Source organism: Ammospiza nelsoni, chromosome 3 (genome assembly GCF_027579445.1).
Source record: "Ammospiza nelsoni isolate bAmmNel1 chromosome 3, bAmmNel1.pri, whole genome shotgun sequence".
NCBI lineage: Eukaryota > Metazoa > Chordata > Aves > Passeriformes > Passerellidae > Ammospiza > Ammospiza nelsoni.
This window is the reverse complement of record NC_080635.1, coordinates 33,508,418-33,533,674: the sequence shown is the minus strand read 5'-3', so window position 1 is coordinate 33,533,674 and position 25,257 is coordinate 33,508,418. Positions and strand designations below refer to the sequence as shown.

The 25,257-nt window shown below is 39.9% G+C and overlaps 1 protein-coding gene across 1 annotated transcript in view; it reads left to right on the top strand.

Annotated features, from left to right (window-relative positions):
- The first annotated feature begins 9,348 nt into the window (after positions 1-9,348).
- Positions 9,349-25,257, top strand: part of ADSS2 (adenylosuccinate synthase 2) — a 36,943-nt gene continuing 21,034 nt past the window's right edge. Inside the window, exons 1-2 of the mRNA XM_059468421.1 lie at positions 9,349-9,568; positions 24,026-24,128. Of these exons, the coding sequence (XP_059324404.1) occupies positions 9,407-9,568; positions 24,026-24,128 (265 nt within the window). The 5' untranslated portion in view covers positions 9,349-9,406. The remainder of the gene's footprint in view (positions 9,569-24,025; positions 24,129-25,257) is intronic.

The following is a 25,257-nucleotide window of genomic DNA, read 5'->3' as shown; positions in this document are numbered from 1 at the left end:
TTTCCTATTCATCTGCTCAAATCAAAATGCCGAGTCTTGCAATCCATCCTTAGAATAGGGCAAGCTGAGTAATCATACAGCTGCTTGCTCAGAGGTGGCTGAGTAGGAGAACTTGCACAGGAAGAATATAAGCTTGCCTCCACAGCTGTGAAGTTCAATAAATTTAGCAGACTGCAAACTACTTAAGAATTCAATTTGTTAGCAAGGACACTTTTTTTTTTACTATTGAAGGCTTTCATATTTTCCCACATGATCACAAGTTCTTAAAGAGGGGTTGAGGTAAGAAATAATGTATGTTATCAACTCTTTATATTGAATTTGGCAGATGCCATGAAATAAGGAATTTTATAAATAAGATGATATTAATTTACTGTACCAATAGAATGTTTAATCAGAGTCATTGTATGCCACACACATTTTAAAAATTTCAAACAAGTACAGAAATTCAAAGGCATTAATAATGGGTTGGTCTGCCAAAGTCTGCCATAATCAGCCTGAATTTATGTCAAAATTGTTTTCCATAAAAATGAGGGAAAAAATGGAAAAGCTAAATTAAGATATAAGGCCAAAGAATATATTCAAATTCAAATTTACCTTGCTTTCACTGATGGAGAGTGGATCAGTTCTATGAAAATAGTAAATTTTGTATTACTTTAAATTATCATTAAAAAGATTGCTGTTGAGTATTTTACACAATTTAAATCAGTCTGCTTGTATGAGATGTATATACAGTGTCTAAAATAATGTTCTTAACATACTGGATTTGGTTGTTTTCACTGCATAAATATTCTAATACTTAAAGAGGGACCCTTATTTGCTGATGTTTCTAATTTTTAAACACACTCTAGGCATTTTTCATAGTTTTTTTTCTAACATAGCTTCTCTCTTACCAAAAATGTGTACTATTTAAAGAAAGCATGACTTCTGAAAATGTTGCTTTATTTAAAGTTATCAGATTAAAAAGATCAGTTTTCAAGGAAGTTTATCTGTTGCATCAGAGTGCACAATGGAGACCATGTGTTGTGTCCTGGATGAGGAGAAGACTCACTTCTCAAACAGAGGAGACACATCCTGTAACATGATGGAGCAAAGTGCTGCTTGTATTAAAATTAGAGCCTCAAAGTTTTCTGCAGCCTTACTGCAGCTGGAATGAACAAAGTCCAGGGGTGAGGGAAAGGCAGGGAAAACTGTTGTATCTTGGACATCAGAAATACAATAGAATTAGGTTTGCATGAAATCAAAATGTGAAATTAAGATTTAATTTAAATAAATAAAATTGAATTTACATTAGAAAAATGTTTGATCTGATTAAGTCAATGGTACATCATCCACTGCCTTCAAAAGAGGTCAAGAATTCATCCATCAGTTAAAGTGGAAAAAAGAGGTTGTAGACAATGATCAGAGTTTAAAATGTGGAAGCATGTTTTAATCACCCCTCCAGTACAATGCTAAACAACCGTGGCAGAGCTCAGGGGTGATCAGCAGAGTAGAATCCAGCTGGAGGTGTGGAGTCTCTTGCATTCCCCAGGGATCAATACTGGGCCCATTCTTATCCAGCTTGTTTATCAGTGGCATAGAGGCCCCCTCAGCCAGTTTGCTGATGACACTGAACTGGGGGAGTGTCATGGATCACCTGAAGGCTCTGCTGCCATTCTGTGAGACCTGGATGGGCTGGAGAATTGGGCAGAGAGCAGCACAATGGGGCACAGCAAGGGCAAATCCTCCTGCAGGTGGGGAGGAACCACCAGTGCCAGCACAGACTGGGGACTGACCTACTGGAGAGAGCTCTGTGGAGAAGGACCTGGGGTTCCTGTGGATGACAAGCTGTCCATGAGCCAGCAGTGCCCTTGTGGCCAGGAGGGCCAATGGTGTCCTGGGGAGCATCAGAAAGAGTGGCCAGCAGGTTGAGGGAGATGATTCAGCCCTGGTGAGGCCACCTCTGGAATGCTGTGTCCAGTTCTGGGCTCCTCAGCACAAGAAACAAAAGGAGATATTGGAGAGGGTCCAGCGGATGCCACAAAGAGGATGAGGAGTCTGGAGCATCTCCTGTGAGGAGAGACTGCAGGAGCTGGGCCTGTTCGGTCTGGAGAAGATTCAGAGGGGATCTCATTAATGCATTTAAACCTCTCAAAGGAGGGTGCCAACAGGATGGTGCCAGACTCTTCTCCGTGGTGCCCAGTGACAGGATGAGGAGCCATAAAATAAAACACAACAAGTTCCACCTCAACACGAGGAACAACTTCTTTCCATTGAAGGTAGCAGAGCATTGGAACAGGCTGCTCAGGAAGGTTGTGGGGTCTCCCTCTCTGGAAACATTTAAAACCCACCTGGATAAGTTCCTGCTCTTGGTGACCTTGACTTGACAGGAGGGTTGGAATGGATGATCTCAAGAGGTCCCTTCCAACCCTAAGGATTCTGTGACCCAGTAACTACAGATTATCTTCAAATTTGCTGAAAAAAACCTCTATGACTACAAAACTAAATTTGTAGTTATCAAGCAAACACATAAGTAATTTTAATTACTGTGTCTGAAGTGGAAGAAGAAGAAGTTGATCTTTGTTTCTTCTAGGATGAGAGATTGCTTCTATTAAGGTTGGTTTTGGCTTCTTGTCAATCATATTTTGTTAAAGTTTGGTAACTATGCTCAGCGGATTCCTTCCGGCAAAACAAAATTTAAAAGAGCAATTAAGTGTTCATTTCTGCAGTAGTATCTGGGAAATGTAGGAAGACATTCTCAGAAAATATTACTACTAATCAAACAGTGAAAGAATAAGCAAATGCATGAAAGATTACCCTAGAGTTGACAGAAAAAAATCCAAGTAAAAACCTTACTATCCTACTGTACAAATAAACAGCAGTTGCATGGCTTTGAGGGCAAGCACATCATGCTTTAGATTCACAGGAATTATCACAAGAGTTCAAAACTCTTGAGAAATAAATGTACTGCTATTTATTTCTATTATGTTTAGAGAAACAGGACTTTGTATACATATTTTGTAAGCAAATTCAATTAAAATACTCCTGACTAGCATTACAGATGTTTTCCTCCTCACTAAACAAAGCAAGCCAGATACTAGCAAGCCCCATGGATGATAGGAGCAGACTACAAGTTCCTGTTTTCACCTAAAAGCTAATGGGTTTATTCAGAAAGTCTACAGAGCTTTTTTCAGTAGTCTCACAACCATTAGACTTTTCCTTTCCTTTTTCCTAATGCTTCCAAGTACAAGGTGATCATAACTCTGGTAGGGCTTCCTAGACTGATAACTGCCAGGGCTCCTGTCAGGTCCTGCTATGCTACAATACGTGCTCTTATGTTTCACTACTCATTTTTCCTGGCTTCTCTAGCTCAAGAGCATTCTCTCTCCCTCCACACCAGTGGCATCCTCTCTTCAGTTATTTTTAATTCCTACTTTGAGCAGATGTTTTTTAGCTGCAACTTTATTCTCTCAAGTTTGTCTCCTCTTTGTAATCTATTGCTTATGAGCTGCCTTCTGCAATGTCTTGAAATGCTGATTTACCTCAGGCAATGGGTAGCTGTGGATTTGTTCAGTGCTACATCTGAATTCACATGTTAATATCCTTCATTTTTAGACATATTTGAAGTACAGAATTTTTAATGGATTTTAATTCAAAATGCAAACAAAGGAGTTCTCAATTTGACCTGAATATAGATATACATTATCTGAAAATCATAGATTCCAAATGGATAGATTTTTATTTAATTTACATCAGATAATTAAATACTATGTGTTATTTTCTACAGAAAATTATACTATTACATGTTTATAAAAATATTTACACAGAAAAATACTTAAACTTTCTGTTTGTGAAGCTGCCATCACTTACCACAGGAAAAAATTAGAATGATCAGGAGTACATTTTGCTTTGATACACTGTTCTTCCTAGTCCTATTAGGTTATGGTTTGCTTGTAACAATATATACATCTGCTTGTATCAATATATACATCTATATAATTACTTGTAGAAAAAGCTTTGATTCATGGATAGTCCAGTTGTGTTCACTGAGACTATTTACAAACACATGGGCATGCTTGGAAACTCAGAGAGAGTTAGTGAACACAAACAGGCATCAATTAGTTTTGATGTTTGTTAGTTAAGTTTCAGCAATCTCATCTGGTAAGAGAAAATATGAAATTAAGAGATGTTGCTTACATATTTTGTATTCATTGTTAATAATGTCTGCGTGATGGTTTTTTATCTTACCATTTTTTATCTTACTATTTAATGTAAGATTAAAATTTGGTAACATTCTTTTTAAGCTTTAATCATACTGCAGAATACTGAAAGAGGTACAAAACCACTCAGTGGTCATTGTAAAAGCTGAGGGGTTTTGCAGCTGCACATGAGAACCAGCTGCCTTTTGTCCCCAGAGAAAGTATGGGATGCCACTAGGTCTGTAAAGCAAACAGAGTAGCTGGATGCTAAACGGATGCATGTAAATTATTTAATATGGATATAAAATAGACAAGGCTATCAGAAATCTTAGATTCATTGATTCATCAAACCATCTCTGCACTAATGAAACTCCAATCTTACTTGGCAGTTTTCCACCACAATCTTTTAGCAATAAAGATGGGTTATTTTGTAAACAGCACATCCAATTCTGGAGCTCCATTTCACTACAGACTATGGCGCTGTGAGAGACACCTGCATCCAAAGTATCACAAATATGCAATGATCAGATCACAAATTTATTTACACAGACTTTATTTTTGTTTTACTCTGTAAGTCCCAGCAAATGGACAATTCAACCAAATAGTTGGTTTTGGTGAAATAAAATTATTTAAAAAATAACACACAAATGCTTGACCCTCGTTAGCATGAGCTAAGGACAACTAAGAATGCATTTATATTAAACCTTGAAAACTTATGATTTCAGGATTCTCTAAGAAAAAACTCACATTTCTTTTAAACTGAGAATTCATCTACAGTTCAGCAGTCCAATGACAGATAATCTACACCTCTGAGACTGAAGGATTATAGCATTATTTATAAGCACACTGGACCAAATGTAAAAAATAAAAAGAGAGAAAAAGAAAAAAAAATGAGAGAAACTTGAGCATAAAAGCATGTAAAATATTCATAAAGCTTTTGGCTCAAGTTTTTCTTACATGTATGTGAGACAACCTGGCTACTGTGCAGTATCAGTGACGCTTTGGGGCCCTACAAGATGACTGTGCCTCAACAGCTCCACAAACAAGTCCCTGAGTGAAGGCAGCTGGCAGGGCACATTTCCCAGCCCCAGCTCTCTGAGAATGCCGAATGGGTGACACATCTTCATCACCTGCCTCTAAGGTCCCACTTTGCCCTATTCACCTGCTTAGTCTCATACTATCACGGCCCAAAACATCAGAGAGGATTAGTAGCAGAAGAAATTCAGGGTTTTCAAGTCTTGGGTATATGGATTTCAGGTTAACAAAGACAAAACTTTATTCTAACCTGCATTTAACAACCAAACTGAATTTCTGTTGATGCAGTAGCTCTTACCCACAGCCCTAGTTGCACTTTCAAGAGATTGTGAACTCAGGGTGCTGTTCTCAAACAGCCTGTGTAAGATTAAGCCTGTGTAAACTCGGGCTACCGTGTTCCCCTCCCTTGAGCTGACACTTTTGCAATGACTAAGATAAGGGAACTATTCTAACAAAAAACAGTCATAGGAACACTTGCTAGTTCATCCAAATATATAATTCGTGATAACATACAAAACCAGTACTTTGTAATGTTCTTTATCTCATTTTTATCATGAGGAAAAAAGATTAATGAATGCAACAAAAACAATTAAGGGAAATTTTAAATGGAAAAACTAATTTTAAAATAGTAATAACAGGCAACAAGCAGGGATCAATTACATTAGCACACTGTTCAAATAAAATTATGTATGTCCTGACTGTGTAATGATTTCTTTTCCTCCTAAGCTGAGCTGACAGCATCCTGAAGAGCCTGAAATACTACAGATGCCAACTGTGTCTGGCACAGTGATTCTTAGGCTTTTTTTGACTTTGACGTTTTCAACACCTAATATTTTTTGTGAGCCACTGTACATCTTAACATCAACTTACAATAAGAAAATGCTCTCAAGATGCTGTAAATAATCAGGAAGTAAAACTAACTTATCTTTTACTGGATGTTTTAATGAGATTAGTGGAAAATTTCAAAATTTTATTCTTTAACACTGTTCTGTATGACACATGCAAATTAGCTAACCATGGCCCACATGGCCCACAGAATACTTTTCTGCAACCACTGTTTTAATGTAGATAAGACCTCCCTGTAAAATATCTGTGTATTATATCATTGTCACAGGCAGAACCAATTTTAACAGAAAACTCCTACCATAGGCCATGTGCACTGATGTTTTCATTGCCAAGGGTCATTTCTTCCATCTGTATCTTTCCTGAGAGTCAGAAATTGCTTACAGTAGGAGAAACCATATCAGAAAAGTATTAACATCACTCAGGAGTCCTTCAACACAATTAAGAAGTATCATTAAGGAGGAAGAAGTAGCACACTCTGACCCATGAGCCAAAAGTCCAGCTGGACTTCTTCCTTGTTACAGCACTTACCCTTCATTCATGCACACTCTTGATTTTCTGAACTACTGGAGTTCTTACCCAAATTCTCCTCTAAACTACTTGGTATGTCATTTTATAAATGCATAATCAGAATATGTGGGATACTTCATTAGTATAATTGAAAATACAGGGATGTAACAATTTCACATATATCATTAAAACATCTGAATGAAATGGAGATCTCACACTGCTTCTGTTTAATGTTTATCAAAAATTTCTGAGTCTCTTGCATTTATTGGGAGGCAGGACATGGAGTCAGATGAAAAGCCGGAATGTACCCAAAAGAGTGTGAAATTTGTGATAAATGTAACTGCCTCAGTTCATTGTATCCAGTCAATAACACTGTAAACAATTCAGAAGTTGATACAACCCCAGCTTTACCAGAGTACACTTTTCCCATGGCTTCAGTTTTACAAAGGCAATCCCACATACCATCTTGCTCATGCCAAAAAGGCAGTCACATTCCTTCACTCCTTTAACATAAACTCTTGCTGTTTGGTGACACCTCTAAATGCCCACCTGACCTCTCCCAGAGCAGGCTCAGCTTGACCAAGGCAGGCAAAAAGCAAATACAGTCCATGTGTGTTTGAGGAAAAACCCAGCAGAGTAGCATTTCATATTGTTGCTGGTTTTCTTGCTTATACCAGATGAGCCACAACAAATGCAGTGCCTGTTTTTGATAAAGGGCATTACACACCAGTTGTGTTTGTGCTTTGGTCAAAAGTTACCAGGTTTTAGAATTATAAATACAGTTAGTGAATCGTGCCAATAAGGAATATTTAGTATCTTTTAGTATTGGAATGAAAGCCTCCATTTAGTTTGCAAAGAAGAGGGCACAGATGATAATACCCACATAATACCATGTATTACATAAAAATTCTAAACCTTGCAGTACCAGCCAGTATTGATTAAATTGATCTTTATTAAATATTTACAGGTTTTCCAGAAGTGAAGTGTCTATCATTTTCCTCCCTAACAACAAACCATACCAAAACATAATCTCAGAGCTCTCCTGCACCAAATACAAATAGCAGAACAACAGATTCCTGTGTCTGAGAGTCTTTGGAAAGTGACATTACACTTACATCCCATTACTAGGACACTATGAACTCAAATATATTTTGAGATCCAAGGTAATATTTGCTTTGGCAACAATGAAGTGTTCATATGATTCAGCTATACTGGAAAATCATATCCTTTACCAATGCTTGAAGAGTCATGAGATGATCTCTGGCCTCAGAAGTGACTGTACTAGAGCAAAGTTTGCCATTGTGTCAAGAAGACTGGAGAAAAATCACTTCAGCAGCTCTATATGCCTTTTAGTGACTTCCCACAAGCTCTGTGCAGGGATACAGAAGTCATGACTGTGTATATATACATATATATATATATATATATATATATATTTTAGCAAAAGGAGACAAAATATGGGCTATAAGGTTTCTTTAAGGAATTATGCTCCTTGAATTGTATACACACAATTACCTCCCATCATTTGCAGTCACTCAGTGTCTTCGTTCCAAATTGACTACTTTGTCATAGCATCTGTTAGCCTGACATTCGGGATTTATGTATTTCCAGTAAAAAAAAAAGGCTCTCTGTCAATATTGTATTTAATTATGTGCTACATACCTCTCTAGCTTTACAAGACACAGTTAAACTTTTCTCCAGTGGCCTTTATAGATCTTCAACTTCTTGGCTGGAATAAATCTGAAAGAGCTGAGAAGCAACTAAAATCAAAGACTACAGCCTCCCAGACAGCTTCTGTGACTGCTCAGTGACTAAGGTCTTTGAGTAACTGTCTTGGCAATAATTATTACATCGTTCCCATTTTTATGCCTTTCTAATAGCCACTTTAGAGAAAAAAAAAAAAAAAAAAGGGAAAAAATATCTTCCCTCGGGCTTGTTGGTTCTATGAAGGAGGAAGGAAGGAAAACAGCCACTGAGACATCAGTTCCACTTCTGAGTGTGCATGGTGAAGGCGTTTCTCTGCCATGGTTTTTTCCATTATTGTTTTATTTCCTCATGAATAAGCCTAGGGCTATGTTCCGGTGTCTCCGGAGAAAATGGCCTCTAATATTGAGCCTTCGTTCCCCAAACTTTAATTTAAAGCCTTGTAATCATTGATGCAGCGAGCCCAAGGGCGCAGGCAGTGCTGCGACACACTGCACACACGCGTGCAGCTCTGACACCCGCGGCAGGAGCCGCAGCTACCGCGGCAGCTGCAACCCCAGGGGGAGAGGGAGCCGCAGCCACCTCTGCGCCACGGGCACGCCATCGCCGCCCTGGCGCCCTCTCCCCACGGCCGCCAGGCACAGGCGCCATCCCGGCCCCGCCATGGCCGCGCCCGCCCCGTGCCTCGGCCTCCCGCCGCCGCGGGGCCGTCTGGGGCAACCGCCGAGGCGCCGTCCGGCCGCAGGTGCTGCCGCGGGGACTACGCGCCCCAGCATGCTCCGCGCCCGGCTCCCCGCCGCGCCTCGCGTGGGGGAGGCCGCGCGGCGCGCTGGGTAACGTAGTCGGAACTGGGAGGCGTAGTGGGGGAGCGCAGGGAAAAGAGCGGCCGGGAACGGCGGTGGCCGCTTCGGTTTTCCACGCGAACGAGCGGCGAGCTCCGGCTGAGGGCAGGGGTCGGGCTGGCGGGGACTGGCGGGGCAGGTCAGGCCGGTAGGCGGCGGCACCTGGACGCGCCAGCGGCGGCACCGCCCGCCCGCCTGGCGGGGAGGGGAAGGAGGAGGCGGAGGCGGGGGGAACGGAGCGGGTGCCGCGCGCTGCCGCATGTGCCTGGAGCGGCGCCGGAGCGGGCAGCGCGAGCCATGGCGGAGCACGGCGGCCCCGGCATCCCCAACGGCGAGTGCGCCGCCCGCCGCCCCGGCAACAGGGTCACCGTCGTGCTGGGCGCCCAGTGGGGCGACGAGGGTAAAGGCAAGGTGGTGGATCTGCTAGCTCAGGACGCCGACATCGTCTGCAGGTGCCAGGTAAGGAGGAGGAGGAGGGAGGCGGCCGGAGCGCGGGGGAGGCCGCGAGTGTCACCTTGAGGCGGGCGGCCCCGCTACCGGCCCCGCCGGGCGCTTCTAACCGCGCCGGTTGTACCCCGAGCGCCCGGGGACGGCAGGGCTGGGGGCGGCGGGGGCTGCGGGGCAGCGGAGCCTTCCCCGGCGAGAGCCCCGTGCCGGGCTCCGCAGCCCTCCCGCGCCTCCTTTGTCCCGGCGCCGGGGGAAGAGGAGGAAGAGGAAGGCGCCCTCCTCGCCGCCCGGAGCTGGCCCCCGGCAGCAGGAATGCGCCTGGGGTCGCGTCCTCCCTCCCCCTCAGGCGTCCCACTCTTTGTGTCCGGGGGGCGCCGGGAAGGGGCCGCGCTCGGCGGCTCCGGCAGCATCGCCGCGGGGCCGGGATCCCGCCCGGAGCCCTCCCGGGCCCAGCGCCGGCAGCGGCGCGAAACCGCCCGCGAGTTGTAGGATGCACGTGGGGGATTCGCGTAGTCCGCCACTACTCGGGCGTCTTCAGCTAAAACTGGCTGGAAAATGATTCGCCTTCCCTCGCTCCGAGATCGGTGTTGTGTCAATGGGATCCCACATTTACCTGCTTAGATATTTATGGATTTTTTCCCTCTCTACGGAGGCCTTATTCCAGCCAAAAAAGCAAAAAAAAAAAAAAAACCCAAAAACGTCTCTAGCCTGCAAGCAAAATACTCTTAATGCCTGATTTAAAACAACACAGATCTCAGGTGTTTTTCTTAGCATCTTTAGTATAGTAATTTTGGAGAGCACAGCACAGTGAACTGAAGCTGCGCACGGTTTTTTCTTAAAGTTGAGAGATACAGCAGCATAAAATGCCTGTAGTATGTGCAGGTTTCACCTAAGTGTTGTTATCTGTGTGCTTTTGTTGACTGCGCAAATCAAATTTGCTCTTAAATAAACATATTTTGGAAGTGCGTACCATTCCCCAAAGAGTCCAAACGCTGAACTGTTGTTGTCCAATAAGAAGTGCGCATAAACTGGTGTTTTCAAAAACAAGTCAGTTGCAAAGCTGACAAGTCAATACCTTGAACTTCAGGGAATTAAATTTTGAAGTAAACAAATATATTCTTAAATGGCTGTTTTCACAAATGAATTATTTTTTCCACTTCTCTGTTTTTTGGTTTGGTATTTTCTTTTTTTTTAATAATAAAATCTGATGGTGCTGTGGTATGACTGCGTGGCTTTGTGGGTCATAGAACAGAGTGACTCAGTTCGTCCTTTACGACTTTGTTCTTGAAACTTGAAGGGCGCCTAGGTGAATGTGTGTGTTTAATACTGAGTTTTGGAGGAGAGACAAGAGAGGCAAACAGTGAATTTCTGTGTGCACATGTTTTCACGTGCTTGTTACTTGCTTTGACTCAGCTGGGTAAAGGATGAAGAAAAGGGAAAAATTCTGATGTTATCTCAAGCTAGAATTTCGTGCCCATATCGCAAGCCATGAACTTCTGCCATTTTTAACAGCTCGTTGCTCCTGATGAAGGAAGTTTTTCTTCCTCCTTTCTTCCCTCCCTGTAAATGGCTGTGCCCCTCGAGTCTCCACCCACGCACTAGCTCTGGCAATTGAACACCTAAGTTGATTTAATTCATCAGAGTGGCAGGAAACTATTTGTTGGATTTGCTTTCTACTGTTCTAGTAAATAAAACTGGGTCTTGTTGGTTCGAAGGACCTTGGTGAGAAGAGAGGTCCAGAACAGGGTAAGCACAAGGAATGATTTCTCAGAATGAGAGGAGAAAATAGGAATATTCTCCTTCAGTGGCACTGATAAAATAAAATAATTTATTATTATTGAATATTCTTTCTATGTATACAAGCATATTTGTGAACTTTTTGTTAGTGCTGGTAAATCAGTCTGACCCTTGTGCTCTTTGTAGTGGTACCAGTCCAGCAAGAAAGAGTCACACCCTGGTCTGGTGCTTGCTACTATCAGCTTTCTGTAATTGGAGCTTCTGATCCTTATTTCACCGTTATACTCTTACTTATTCCAGGATGGTTCCTTCTGTTCATCATGCCACAGAGTTGCTAGAATGCCTGTGGATGACGCCAAATATTTCCAGAGTGCTCTTGTGGAAAATTTATTAGTTACAAATGTTGGAGCCTAGGAAAGGTGATGTAGCAGGTCTGAGATGTCTTGGAAACTCGTGTGGTACTTGCAGTGAGACACTCCAGGGTTCTTCTCGCTGGTCTTTGTTCTGGGCAGATGCAGAGCATGAACATGGTCGTCTCCCAGAAGTGAGAGTCACTTATCACTCAGTTTTACAATGCCTGTAGAGGCACTGTGAGAAGTTGTGCTCTGAAGTCTGTGGCCTTCTTGTCTCCTAGGCAGCGTGTGTGCTGATGACTCCAGTTTGATCGACCAACTGTGGCATTTGGGACCAGGTGCTTACTTGGGTTTCATTCAGCAGTTAGCTGAATGAGTATGTCAGGAAATAAGTTGCATTATGACTCTACTTCTAAATAGCACCCTCTAGAGTATTTTATCGTAGGTTTAGAGGTTGTGAAAAGCAGTCTTGTGCTCATGGGAAGAGAATGGTATTTTCAGAGGACAGCTTCAGAATTTAACAATTTAATTTATTATGGTTTCAAAAACAACTGTTAGAAGAAGCTAAGCTAAAATTAGGATATGTCCAGGGGCTGCAAGCATGTAGTTGAAACTGCACTGGCAACTATGATAGTTTTGTGAATATACTGCTCAGAGTTCATGTACAATTAATACAAATGTGTCTATATGACAGGTCAAGTGTGTCGTTGTTCTTTCACTGTAAAATCATAATTGTTCATTGTTCTTGATTTACCTCTTGGGGATTTCTGGTAAAATGGTTCTGTTGATAAAACAAATACGTTGATGAGACTTTGCACTTAAACCTGTATCTTTTCTTCAGTGTATTAAAGAACAAAGTCTGTCCACATGCTATCCCATAAATCATAGTTCAGACAGTAAAATAAAGCAAGAGTTGATTTGGGATTCAGGATTAATTGCCAGAAAAACTTTGGTTTCGTATGATTTGATTGATATAATTTTTCTCTTAGTAAGCAGTTAGCCTTGATGCCAGCAAACCTGACAATTTTTAGGTTACGTTGTGTTTTGTAAATTCCACAGATAATGTAAAGTTAAAGGAAAACATTTCTTGTTCTGATTAAGGACTTCCTACCATTACAGATTGCAGTCAAGTTAAAGAATGAATTATCAGAGCTTAATTTGTTAGTGGAAGTGATGGAAATGGGAAATTAATGCAAGCAAGTTATTTTAGATAATATTTTCTTCAAAACAAATGCAGTACTAAAAGATGCTGTGAATCTCTTATATTAACAGCACTCCTCCACCCAATCTACCAGTGGTTACCATACAGCAAAAAAATGTAATATTTGCAATGATTCTGTTCTCTTTCACTCATTTCATCAGGAAGTTTTGGTCACTTCCTTTTCTTACTGTTGGAGGTGGTTGATTTAGTCAGAGAATTAATTCACAGAAAGAAGATTTCTAAGCTTTCACTTATTTTTTATCCCATATTCCTCATGCTAAAGAATCCCATTTTGTTGCTTCTTTAGTTCTGTCCTACAGTTGTTGCAACTTTGAAGCAGAATTGCAGCTTCTTGCCAGATCTTCTCGTCTGGTTTCAGTGCTATGGGATTCGACTCCTGAGCTGCTAATGCAAGGGAATTGCAGTGTGTGGAGGCTTCATAGTCCCTTGTCCTCTTCTGGCCAACAGCAGTGTGTGCAGCAATGCCGCTGCTAATGGCTTGATAATGTGGCAACTGTAGTGCAACATCTAGAGGAGTTTTCAGTGCCCAGATCCTTGGGGTTAAGCAGTCACCATCAATCAGCTGATAAGCGGTTGATAATGGTTTCCTTCGATCAGCTGCCGACTGAAGTCCTCACACTAATGCTGCCTGATACCTTCACTAAACTTTATATGGCTACTTTCTTAAAAAAATAGGAATTAAAAAAAAAATCTTCCGTTTGCCAAGCCCACTGTTTTTTTTCTGAATATTCTCATTTGAAAAATATTTGACTCTAGAGCCTATGCAAGCCATGCAGAATTAGGAATACCAGAATCAATAGCTATAGTTGTTGGTGCTCATTTTTTAGCTGCTCAGGCGTTCAGCAGTGATGCCTAGCTAGAGCTTTCTTTTGGTGCTGGGTGCACTGCTGGACCTTGTGGTGGTTGGCAGCGTACCATTGGTGTGCTCTGGTGAGGAAAGAGTCACTGAAGTTCTGTCTTTGGCATCCCCCATCAGTGAGCCCTGTGCGTACAGACCTGCTTTAAAGCATCACCGGCTGGTGATCTCTCATTACTGTAAACAATCACACAATGTCTACGTTATTTTAAACAGAAGAACAGTTTAAATGTGATTTTCCAGCTCATAAAGTTTGCACTATTAACAAAGAAGGCCTTAAAAGCACTAAAGAGCAAATTATATCTTGATCTACTGATTTCTTAATGCACTTTCTATCTTACTGTTACCTGTTGCTACAGAAGCTTAATGTATGTGTTTGGTGACTGAGGTGCAATACTCTGCTGCAGTTCATTAAGATTTCAAATGCATTTTTTTATTTCTACTGTGCTACTTCATGCATTTGGAACGTGTTTCTGTAAGTGTTCCCAAAGTAACTTTTTGTTTTTCATATTCTTTCTTGAATATTGTTGTGACTGTAGCACACATTGGTGGGGTTTTGTGCATTGAAGCAATGCAGTGCTGGACATATCTGTGCTTTGAATGTTTTTCTTGTTCCTTATCTGCCTGCCTCACTTGATCTCTTATCTCTTAGAGATAGATTGGTCTTTATTCCAGATTTCAATAATAACTCCTGTTTCCTGCCTGGCTTATACAGGCATTGCCACACAATAAAATTTTGCAGGTCGGGTAAAACAAAGTCAGAACCATCCCTAAAGAGTCTTTCTGAATAACTCCTTTTTGTAGTAGTCCTCAGAGCTAATTCTGTCAGTATAGAGAAGTGGATGGAGTTCCAGAAGATTAATGGACTTCAGAAAAGGTAATGTTTTATTTGTTAGGAGAAAACAGGTGAATGTGTAAAACACAGTGTTCTTATTTTGTTACATTCTGCCTCAAACTACATTCTTAATGCAACAATGCTTGTACTACACATTCAGAAATTTCTGAAGTCTAGCCAAAGTTTGGGAAATCTTTATAAAGTGTGTAACATGATGGCTCCTTGAACTAGGTTTAGATCTTGCAAACATGAATGGATTTGTAAACGAAGAAAATGGCTAACTGCTGGCTGCTGCTTATACTGAGATTCAGTGGTAGGTTATGCACTAGGGTGTGTTAGCTGTTTATTCAGTGGGGATGGAGAGAGAGAGAAACTAATCACAAAATAGATGAGAATATGAGAAAATGAATTAATATCCAAACCTCGTGGCTTTTAAAATTGTTTATGCATTTTTAAAGGGGGATGGTTTGCATTCTTAAGGTCAAAATAAATTTTTGACAATATGTCTTGAAATGAGAAGTGAGTAGCATAGCAGTTGCAAAGCTGTGCCTACTTGGGGGGGGGGGGGTGCATCATGGGGTTCAGATGTGTCTCATTAGACTGATGAATTTTTGAAAGGTGTGCTCAGCATTCCAGAATCTGATTGTAGCAAGAAGCAGCCTTTCACATGTTTCTTGTACGTGATGGTAGTATCCAGCTTTCTTGGTATATTTTTTTACTTTTCATCTAAGAGTTAAATGAAAATGTTTACAAGCATATGATGCCAAAGCAACATTGACTTGCTTCTTGCCCAACTTGGCAGTCACTTGGATAGCTAGCTCAGAAACAACAGTGGTTGCCCTGAGCTAAAAATGAATGCTGGAATGTCGTAGCAATAAAAGTAAACTGTAGAAAAAATTATGCACACACACATCTGATGGAGAGAGTTGAAAGGAGTGTATGGCTTCTTCCTTAACATTGCATGAGATAACATCTCTTTAAAGTAGACAACTAATTTTTATTCTAGAGGAAATAACTTGAAAGACTTCTTTGCTCTTCCCTGAGGCATCATATTTTTGAGATAGACAACTTGGCATGATCATGTCGTAAGAAAAGGCAGTGATTGTCATCATAGACTTTTTGGGTAGATGGTTCTCTTAAATGCACATGTCAGTATTTCAAAGCTGCTCTGAATACTCTTGTATTTAGTACCAGTTTAGAGAGCCATTTCACAATATGCTGTTAATTGCAATTTCAATCTGCTTTCCTCCAGTCTTTTTTCTCCTAAGCACCTCCACTGCTAAGTAGAGTTGTAGTAATGCAGACCAGTCTTAGCAGCTATGGTGGGACTGCTGTAGGCAGGGGGAGTTGAACTGGTTTTATGTGTTCAGAAGGGATTTAACTGTGCTGGTGTTTATGCTAACATCTGGTCTGCTCTTGACTAACAAACATGGGCTCTGGAAAAAAAAAAACTATTTTCAACATACATAGGTCTAAAATGGAGAAAGATACGCTGTTGTTCCTCTGTCGTAATTTTACATGCACTATGTTTGTGTTCTTGCAGTGATTTCTTACTTGCATCTTCTATTTACATATGTGCATATGTAATATTTGGGTACCACACATGGCACACATTCATTCTTGCTCTTTGTGCTCTACACAAAGGTTTTCCAGAACAAGAAAAGCTTTGCTGGGTTTTTTTCTGCTTATAATGAGGAGACATATTTTTTGCTTTCAGTTTATGTACAAAAATTCTGCTTTCCTTTTTGGTTTTGCTGAATATCTAAACTGGTCCATTCATGTTTGTTTCCTATTAGATTGTTGTCACTTTTTTTGCAAACAAAAAAAAAAAAGGAAGGGAAACCTCCAAAGTTTTAAGCTAGAATGAATTTAAAACTGGAAGAGTTCCCTGTGCCAGGAAGATGATGGAAGAACTGCAAATTTTTATCCCTTAAACTGGAAGGACAAGCAGTGATGTCCCTTACATGCATTTTTAGCAAACCAGTGAGATTGGCCACAAACTGAGGAGCAAGGAACTTCTCTGATCAAACTCACCAGAGAAAAAGTGTTCTGGTTCAGGAGGATGCCTCTGTAAGCATTTGAGTAGGGCTTTGTATAATTTTCAGTCTTTTTGGGAAGTGAGATTCCATGTTTCCCGAGTTGTTGGCTTCATTCAGCTTCACATAAGCTCCTAAGTTAACAGGCATTCCACATAAAATATACCAGAGCTTGTAACATCCACTTCCATAAGCTGAGTTTTGGTAATGGCTGGTTATGCACTGGAAACTTGAAGTCTTAGCTGATAAATTTCCTTGTGCTATTTTAATTCATTAAAAAAATAATCTTTTGGTTTAAAAAGAGCATCTCTCTTTAATCCTGGGAGTTGAGATTATGTTGCAAAAATATTGATTAAATAGTCATCAGTTCACCTTTCTGAAGACCAGCATAGGTCATTACTATTTTGTCAAATTAAGTTTATTAAATTATCAAGACTCCTACAGAACTCCAGTAAAAAGCCTGCTTCTTATTTGTCCAGTGAATCAGCTTAATAATATGAACGTTCCTTGGGGGCTTTTCACTTGTACAGCAAGGCAATTCTGGAAAAAAATTGCTGTTAAGTATTATTATCAATGCTGCTTCTCCATGCTGTATATGTGATTAGAAAGCTATTATGCATGGACAGAATGTAGCAATCTAAAGAGTTTTGGAAAGGTTCAAAGTGAGAAGACTTATCCTTAAAGTTGCTCATATATCCTTAGGAGTTTACCAGTGTGGGTCCAAAGTATGACTCTGTAGTAGTTATACGTCTAAAAATTTTTTCAGTCTTCAGAGCTATAAGGAAAAAATTGTAAAATTGCAGTCAGGTGCTTGCATTAATATTTTTACTAGTTTTGTTCTGTTCTTTACTCAAAATGTTGGCAGTTATGGTATTTAAAAGCTATAGAAAGCAAAAGAAAGTAAGTAATTTTGCATAGCCAGGGAAGTGCTGAACTGATTACCCTTAAAATTACCATAGATGTCCTATTAGAAGCACTGTTCAATCAGTGTGTTTAAAGTGTGTCCTCTGATACTGTTCATTAGTCTTCAGTGGTTTTTCCAGGGATGCTGTCTGGGCAAGGGCACAGGGTTGTGTAACTGCTGTGTTTGTGTCAGGTGCACAAGTGCAGTGTTTGTGGTGAGTGTTGCTTTCTGGTGCTTTGATAGGGGCTTTTGGCTAGCAGAAGTCACTTGTTTGATTTATTGATGTTTCAAGCTTGTTTCTAGTAAAATGTCAGCTAGCAGATAATGACTTTTTCTCCTTTCAAATTAGTATTTTCAGGTGCTCAACACTCTTGTGAAAAGGGTGTTTTCAAAGAATGTTTATCAAACAGCTCCCAGAAGAGCAATGCTTGCAGCTGCCTTTGCTATCTTATGACCCCTCTGTGTGCATGTCACTGATTCTGTTCCTGTTTGCCAGGATAGGTATGTTTTAGAATGGTATCTTGTTTTGTGACTTGTACTGACCAACCTATCTGAATTGAATATGCAGATTCTTGGGTGTGGTGCTTACGCTGAGAAGGATTTTTGGACTAATTGATCTTTAACAAGCTGTAGTAAAGAAAAAAACGGTGGGGTTTTTTTTTGGTTTACTTTAAGAAAATGTCTCTGCACAGCTTGCCAGTGTAAAGTATTAAAAAATAGTGTTTTGTAGGGAATATTTTATGGAACTATGTTTGTAGATGGTAGGTATGAGGCTTTGTTACAAGGATCGCTATCAGTCTTAACAGTATAGTAGTGTGATAATTTGTGTATTAGTGGGCACCTTTCTGTCTCCTGTAAATGTAGCTCTTCTACATGTTGAATAACTTGGATATTTCAAGATTACTAGCTACTGGTCAGGGATCCTATGCTTTTTCAAGAAAGTCATTTAAGCATACTGCAATAGTAAAACTGGAATAATGCCTTGTAAGAGTTTATATGTTCAGTTATCCTACAGAGGTTTTGTTTAAATATTACAGATTAAGTAATGATCACGTACCTGATCTTACTTTCCCTATTGCCCTTGAAATACTTTAAAATAATCATGTAATTTAATAGTGTCAGGATTATGCAAGAAGGAAAAAAGCTACTATCTCTTAATAGGATGGTAAATTGTTCATCCATCAAACTAAGTCCTTAGACTAAATCCTCGTACTGAAATCACAGAATTGTGGAATGGTTTTAGTTGGAAGGTGCTTCGAATATCCCTTAGCTCCAGCCCCCTTCTGCTGTGGGTGGGAACACCTTTCATTAGACTGAGTTGCTCAGAGCACCATCCAGCCCTGCTTTAGGCAGTCTAAGGGAGGGATGGGGTATCCACCACTTCTCTGGACAACCTGTTGCAGTGTCTCACCACCCCCAGAGTAAAGAATTTCTTCCTAATATACTAATCTCAGCCTGCCTTCTCTCTGTTAAAAGCCATTCCCCCTTTTCCTGTCACTGCACACTCTTGTAAAAAGTCCCTCTCCAAACCTCTTATAGGTCCGTTGGGTACTGGAAGGCTGCAGTAAAGTTGCACCAGAGCCTTCTCTTTGCCAGGCTGAACAATTCCAGCTCTCGCAACCTGTTTTCACAGAAGAGATGCTCCAGCCCTCATCTTCTTCATGGCCCTCCTCTGAACCCGCTTCAGCAGCTCATGTCATGTTGGGACACACAGCAAAGGTTCATGCTTGTTATTCATGATGGTTTTCATACTGTGTCTCCCAATAAATGGAAGGAAATGTTTTCATTCCAATCCAACTGGCACCCTTTTGAGCTGGATTTTACATTGTAATTTGATAAAGCTGTGGGCTGCTGAAAGTGCTGATTCTTTGGTCGCTGAAAATCATTTGGGAGCAGAGAGAGAACTATTCCAAGTACAAGGAGAAAAAATAATGGAAGGAAGGAAGACAAACAAACCAAATGCTTTTAGCTTAATTTAGTGCTAAGAAGGTTGCTGACTTCTGAAAATCCAATTTTAGAAACCTTAAAGTATGCTTAGACTGCAATGCTATGTCTTGATAGAGATGTCGAAGTAAATGGCACTGTTATGTAAGAGAAGTATGCCTGGGACTCCAGGTGTAGTCCTGAGTGAGCCCCTTGACAGGAGCATGGTGTTACTGCTTGTTGCTGGTTCTTACTGCTCTTTGTTTTGGGTTGCTGTTTTGTTGCCAGAGAATTGTAGAATTGGTTTTATGTTCTTTGTTCTGTTCGTATATACATATTTTTCTGTGATAAAGAAGGCTTCCTCTGCTGCTGTTCTGCAGAATGGGAAGAAAGCATGCCAGTGAAGAAGTTCTTTGTTCAGAGTGCTGCTGGGGTCTTACCTCTCTCATGTATGAGAAGTGATCTTTCAGCCCCATCAGTCCTTTTGTGCACTCAGTCTGTTTGTAGGCAAATCCAGAGTTGCCTTGCCCTCAGGGCTGAGTATCTTGGCCATGGCACACTTGTTGGCTCAGCCAAAGGAAATCTTGTGTAGGGAGAAAGGCAAAGGAAGCCAGTGCTACGTGTGTGTAGTGTATTCCAGACTGAGCAAGAGCATCCTGTGGTCCTGCTGCACATTTGTCCACTGCCTGTGTTGGCACACACGTGTTTGTTTTCACACGTATGGGAGAGAAGTTCTGTTTGGGTACTTAGAAGATTACTGAGATGTGGTAAACTGATTTTTTTATTTAGTTAGCTAGGGAGTATTGCCAGCCTTAATGACTGTATATTTTGACTGAAATGACTTGTATATCTTAATTTCCCTTTGGCAAAAGCTTTATGTAAGGTATTGAATATAATTTGAACATGAACTTTGTTTAACTAGTAGTGAAAATAATTTCCACAGTTAATTCTCCATTATTAATGTTTAAACATGTGAATCAGAGGGAGTGTTAGTTTGAATGACCTAGCTTATCCCATTTGGTTTAGTTGGAAGAGGGAGGAGGAGTGAGAAATCCAGATGGAAAGCACAGAAGCCAGGAGTGACTTCATCAGTTTAAAGCTTAAATTATGCTCAGAGGCAGTAGTTGCCTGCATTAACATCAATATCTGGAGAAGGGAAAAAACAACCCAAAACAAATTCAAACCCCATAACCTAAAAACAACCCTCCCCTTCACCTCACCACCACTAGAACGCTGAGTTCAGATTTCTGTAATTAGAATTGTTTACCAAACCTGTGTTGAGCAATGTCTGAGCACACAACATGTGTACACTTCACTGCAAGTTCACTGTAAAGTGTACAGTGTAAACCATTATTTTAAAATATTACAACTCATACTGTGTAACCACATGCTTGCACTTCTGGAGTTAGGGTAGAGCTTACCTGTAAATAAGCAGAAGAATTTTGAAAATTGAATTCATGACATGCTGTTACTTTAATGCTCTCTTAAAATAGGGTTTGAAATTAAAAATACTTTTCAAAATGACTAATTTTGACAGAATGACATCAAGAGCAGTTTGGGGACTGACTTAATATTCTAGTACACAGCTTCCATCAATAACACTTTTGGGATTGCATCTTTTCACATTGTGGGCTTCATAATATTATAGTCAGTAATTTCTGAGATTCAAATTTGAGTCTAATGTGAAAATACTCTTTTGAAAACCTTGAAGTATTCATATGGCTTAAGATAATGAATTGTGACACGTTTTCTACTTTAGTCTCTACTCTGGCAAAATCCCTTAAAGTGGAGCTGCTCGCAGTAAACATGCAGAAATAAAATAAATACCAGTAGTTTGCTTCTAGGCGAAGCATGAGCTCTGTTGCATGAACAGTCAAGGTTTAGAAAGTAAAATGCCATTTTTATTCTGTCAGCCATGGGGTATTTTTCAGTGAGCATGGAACCAGCACCCCTGGCGTCACTCAGCAGTACAAAGATGAAATCTTGTCACCACCTGAAGTCAGCAGTTCCACTCTTGTGACCAGCAGAGTCAGAGGCTGTGTGCTGTACACCTTGTTCAGGCACATGTGACTGCTGAACTTTAGGTTGCCATGTCTGAATGGCACCAGTAACTTGGCAGACTTTAGGACACTAAGAATTTATTGTTGATCATGATCTGATTTCTAGAGTGGCCAGGTTTTCTTTCTTTTTTTTTTTTTTTTTTTTGATATTCATGATATAAGAGAACCTTTATATTTATTTTAAATAATTTGAGAAGCAAAACATGAAATTAACTTGTCCAGCTAGTAGAGAACAGTCATTCATTAATACTAGTGTTAGTCCAGTTTATTTATGCTGCTGTGGGAGACTTTGGACTTGTCTTCCCATTTGTAAATTACTAATACCTCAGTACTTCAGTGTTGTTCTTAGACCTGTCTATTGAATTTTCATTTAAAGCGCCTCCATGCTCATGTTAAAGTCTAGACTGATACTAGCAGTGAATCTGATAGAAATGAATAATTTGAAGGAATCTGATATGGAAAAAGGTAACTGCCACTTTCAGCACAAGTACTTGACTATAAATCATACTTTAGTGCATAACTGTGCTGGTTTGCTTAGCTTCTCAAATATTAAGTAGAAAACTAATGTCTTTTATTGCAAAAAATACCTAGTGCATTTTATATAAGTATATAACTTTATAGTTCTTAAAATATTGTCTACTTTTGGAGTAACTTGCAGTAGCTCAGGAGTATTAGCATTTCATTTCAAAAATAATTATAAATTATCTATCTGCTAATGTAGTTAACATCCTTTTAAATCAGAGACACAATTGTGGAGTGGTAGACTGCTAAATAACCTTCCTTAAAGCTGTTGAGTAGAAAGAATGCAAACAGGAAGTTTATTCCTGAGCATTTATTACTTTTTTAAAAGAGTAAATTTGAAAAGCCTGCTTTATGTCTCGGTTCAATATGTTTCATTTGTTGTGAATTGAAAATTTATCATTGTCTGATTGAGTCAGATCACTTGCAAAGAAAATCTGCATCCAAAAATCTTTACAGCTACTTCAAGGTAATGTTCAGTTCTTGGAAAAATTCTGCAGTATGTTATTTAAAAATTTAAACTTGTATTAAACTCAGATATTTCCTTTGTTGGGTGAAGGTTTTTGAGTTTTCTCTCTTTTCAGAGGAGGTGAAATGGTCACAAGTCCTCAAATAAATAATGCTAAAATTACAAAATTTTCATTGCTAACTTCAATGAGATTAGGCTTGTTCCTGTGGCATGTGTGTCTGTGTACTGGCACAAATGTTTGATATCTACAACTACTCTTTATTTGTATTGTCAGATACAGCTTTATGTATTGGATTCATGCTTCATGAATGTTACAGAAGTAGTGAGTAGCTGTTGAGTCCCTTGCTTAGAAAAGTCCATTTGTGATACAATCTTCTGAAATATTTCAGATTTATAATTCCATGGATTAATAATGTTTATAGTTTATTTTCATATAATGCCTTTCTTCAGTTTGTCTTGTGCTGAAAGGTGTGTCGGCATAAAAGTCTTTGTTTAAGGTTTTCTTTCTGTGAAGCAGTTTGTTTAACTTCGGGTGTGAGGAGCCTTTAAAGGATGTTCCTGTGGTTATGACAAACAGAACCATTTTGTATGTAACTTTGTCTTGCACAAATGACTGGGTCACAAGAGAGTATAAGCTTATTTTCAAAAGTACAGCAAACAAGAACTGGGGATATTTGGTAACTGTTTTGTAATCTTTTTAGTTTCATAAGCCTTTCTTGACCGTCTTTAAGATTTGGTCACAAGCTTCTTTTAGTATTTAAGATGGATTTCAGAGTTTAATGAATCTCTTAATGCTCTCTTTGTTGTAATGAAAAGTGCTAGAAACATTTAAAGTGTTAGTTTGATGTAAAGGGTTTCTGGTAACTTAGGAAAACGCAGTTGTTTCACTTGTTTTTAGATTCACCCCTTAAAAGCATGTTTAACATAACATGCATTTAACATAAATAACTTGTACTCTTACATAACTTCTCTTATCAGGAAGGAGTAGAATGAACTAGGTAGTTTCACTGGTTACTATTCATAGAAAAGCACTCAAAGGTCTGAACCCAAAATTCAGAACAGCAAGCCTGTGTGTTGCCAGATGATGACACTTACCTATCCCAATAGCTGTATGGTTTTATACTCCCAGTTTAACTGGGGATTTGGTTTTTTTTTTTACTTTGCTAAGGTTGCAGTTCCACTCTTAATACTTTACTTTCCGTAACTGTACCAGAAAACTAATAAAATTGATGATGGCTTTTAGAAATGTTTGCATGTTCTAGAATATTTATATATGATGATTTTAGAAATATTTTAATCTCATTCCACAATTTTGTACCTTTGATGAACCAAAACACTGTCCAAAGTCTATATGGCAGAAAATACTGATGTTGAAATTGTCCAGTTTGACAGAACAAATTTGGCTGATTTCCTGGGAAGTCTCTGAATGCTCTTTTGTCAGTAACAGAAATGAAAACTGTGTAATCAATTTACTTGATCTCTATACTGTGTGTTCATTTGTCTTTAGTGTCAAAATCTGTTAACACTTTTTTTCTCCCTCTCCTCCCCCACTCAGGGAGGCAACAATGCAGGGCATACAGTTGTTGTGGATGCTGTGGAATATGACTTTCATCTTCTGCCAAGTGGGATCATCAATCCAAAAGTCACTGCCTTCATTGGTAAGTGGGACATCTAAAAAACAGACAGGACTGTACTTACAGACTTGTGACACATTAAAATAACAAAATATATCTGAGAACATACAGTATCAAGAGTCTTTTTCTTCAGTTTTTCATAGGCCTAGATTGTTGACTGTCTTCCGGATACTGCCCTTACTCATTTGTGAAGTTGGGATTACAGAATTTTTTTTTTGTCTTGGATAGTTCACCTTTGTTCTTATCTATCCTACCAATGTTAGCAGCTAGCTGCCCAGTGTATCTTCATTTTCCCATTCTCTTTTATTTTTTCTACCGTTTATATCTCTTATTCTCAGAATACCCCACTCTTATTTGATCTTTAGCCCTGTTAAGTACTTACCATTTACTTTTTGAACCATAGTTCTTCCCTCCCTTTTCCGTTGGATTGTGAAATGAATGCTTAACTCCAAAAGACTTCCACACTCTTGAGTTCTTTCCAAGAAGTCCTCTTAGGAGAGTACATGGGAAGGTTTAGGGCAGTGGCAGTACTAGGTGATACCAGGATCTGTGATCTGTTTGCTTTGTGAAGAGGGGATTAGGCTATCTAGCCTGTTGTCCCTAAAAAACTACTTTTACCCCCGTACCACTCTCCCTTGGAATCCTGTTTCCAATCCTACATGGTTGGTGTTTTTTTCTTTGCATTGCTTGGATGGCCATCCTACTTAATAATGTGGTGTAGCCCATAGAATTTCCTTCTAAAAATGAAGGTAAGCATAAAACATATGTACACACCATTATACTGTGTTTGTGCTTGAGTGCTGTTTCACCAAACAGGTTGGGTCTCTGGTCACTAAAGGCAATGACTTAGCAACACTTCCATGTTGCTCCTTTGATACCCTGGTCAGGATTCTGTTGCCTTGACTTTCCTGTCACTTCTTCCCGCATCTCATTGCTTTGCAGTCTTGCCTTTCAGTTTGGTATCTATGCCAAGAGCAAGTGGTCACTGACAGTTTGCTAAAGAGCAGCTGAAGAGCCTCTGTCACGAGTTACTTGATTCATAAACAGTCCAGCTGGTAGTGACTGTATACTCTGTCAGCAGTAAATCTGTACTTGATGGGATTTGGTGGTTAATTGCCCCTTTTCAGCTGTTACATTGTGACTTGATAATGGG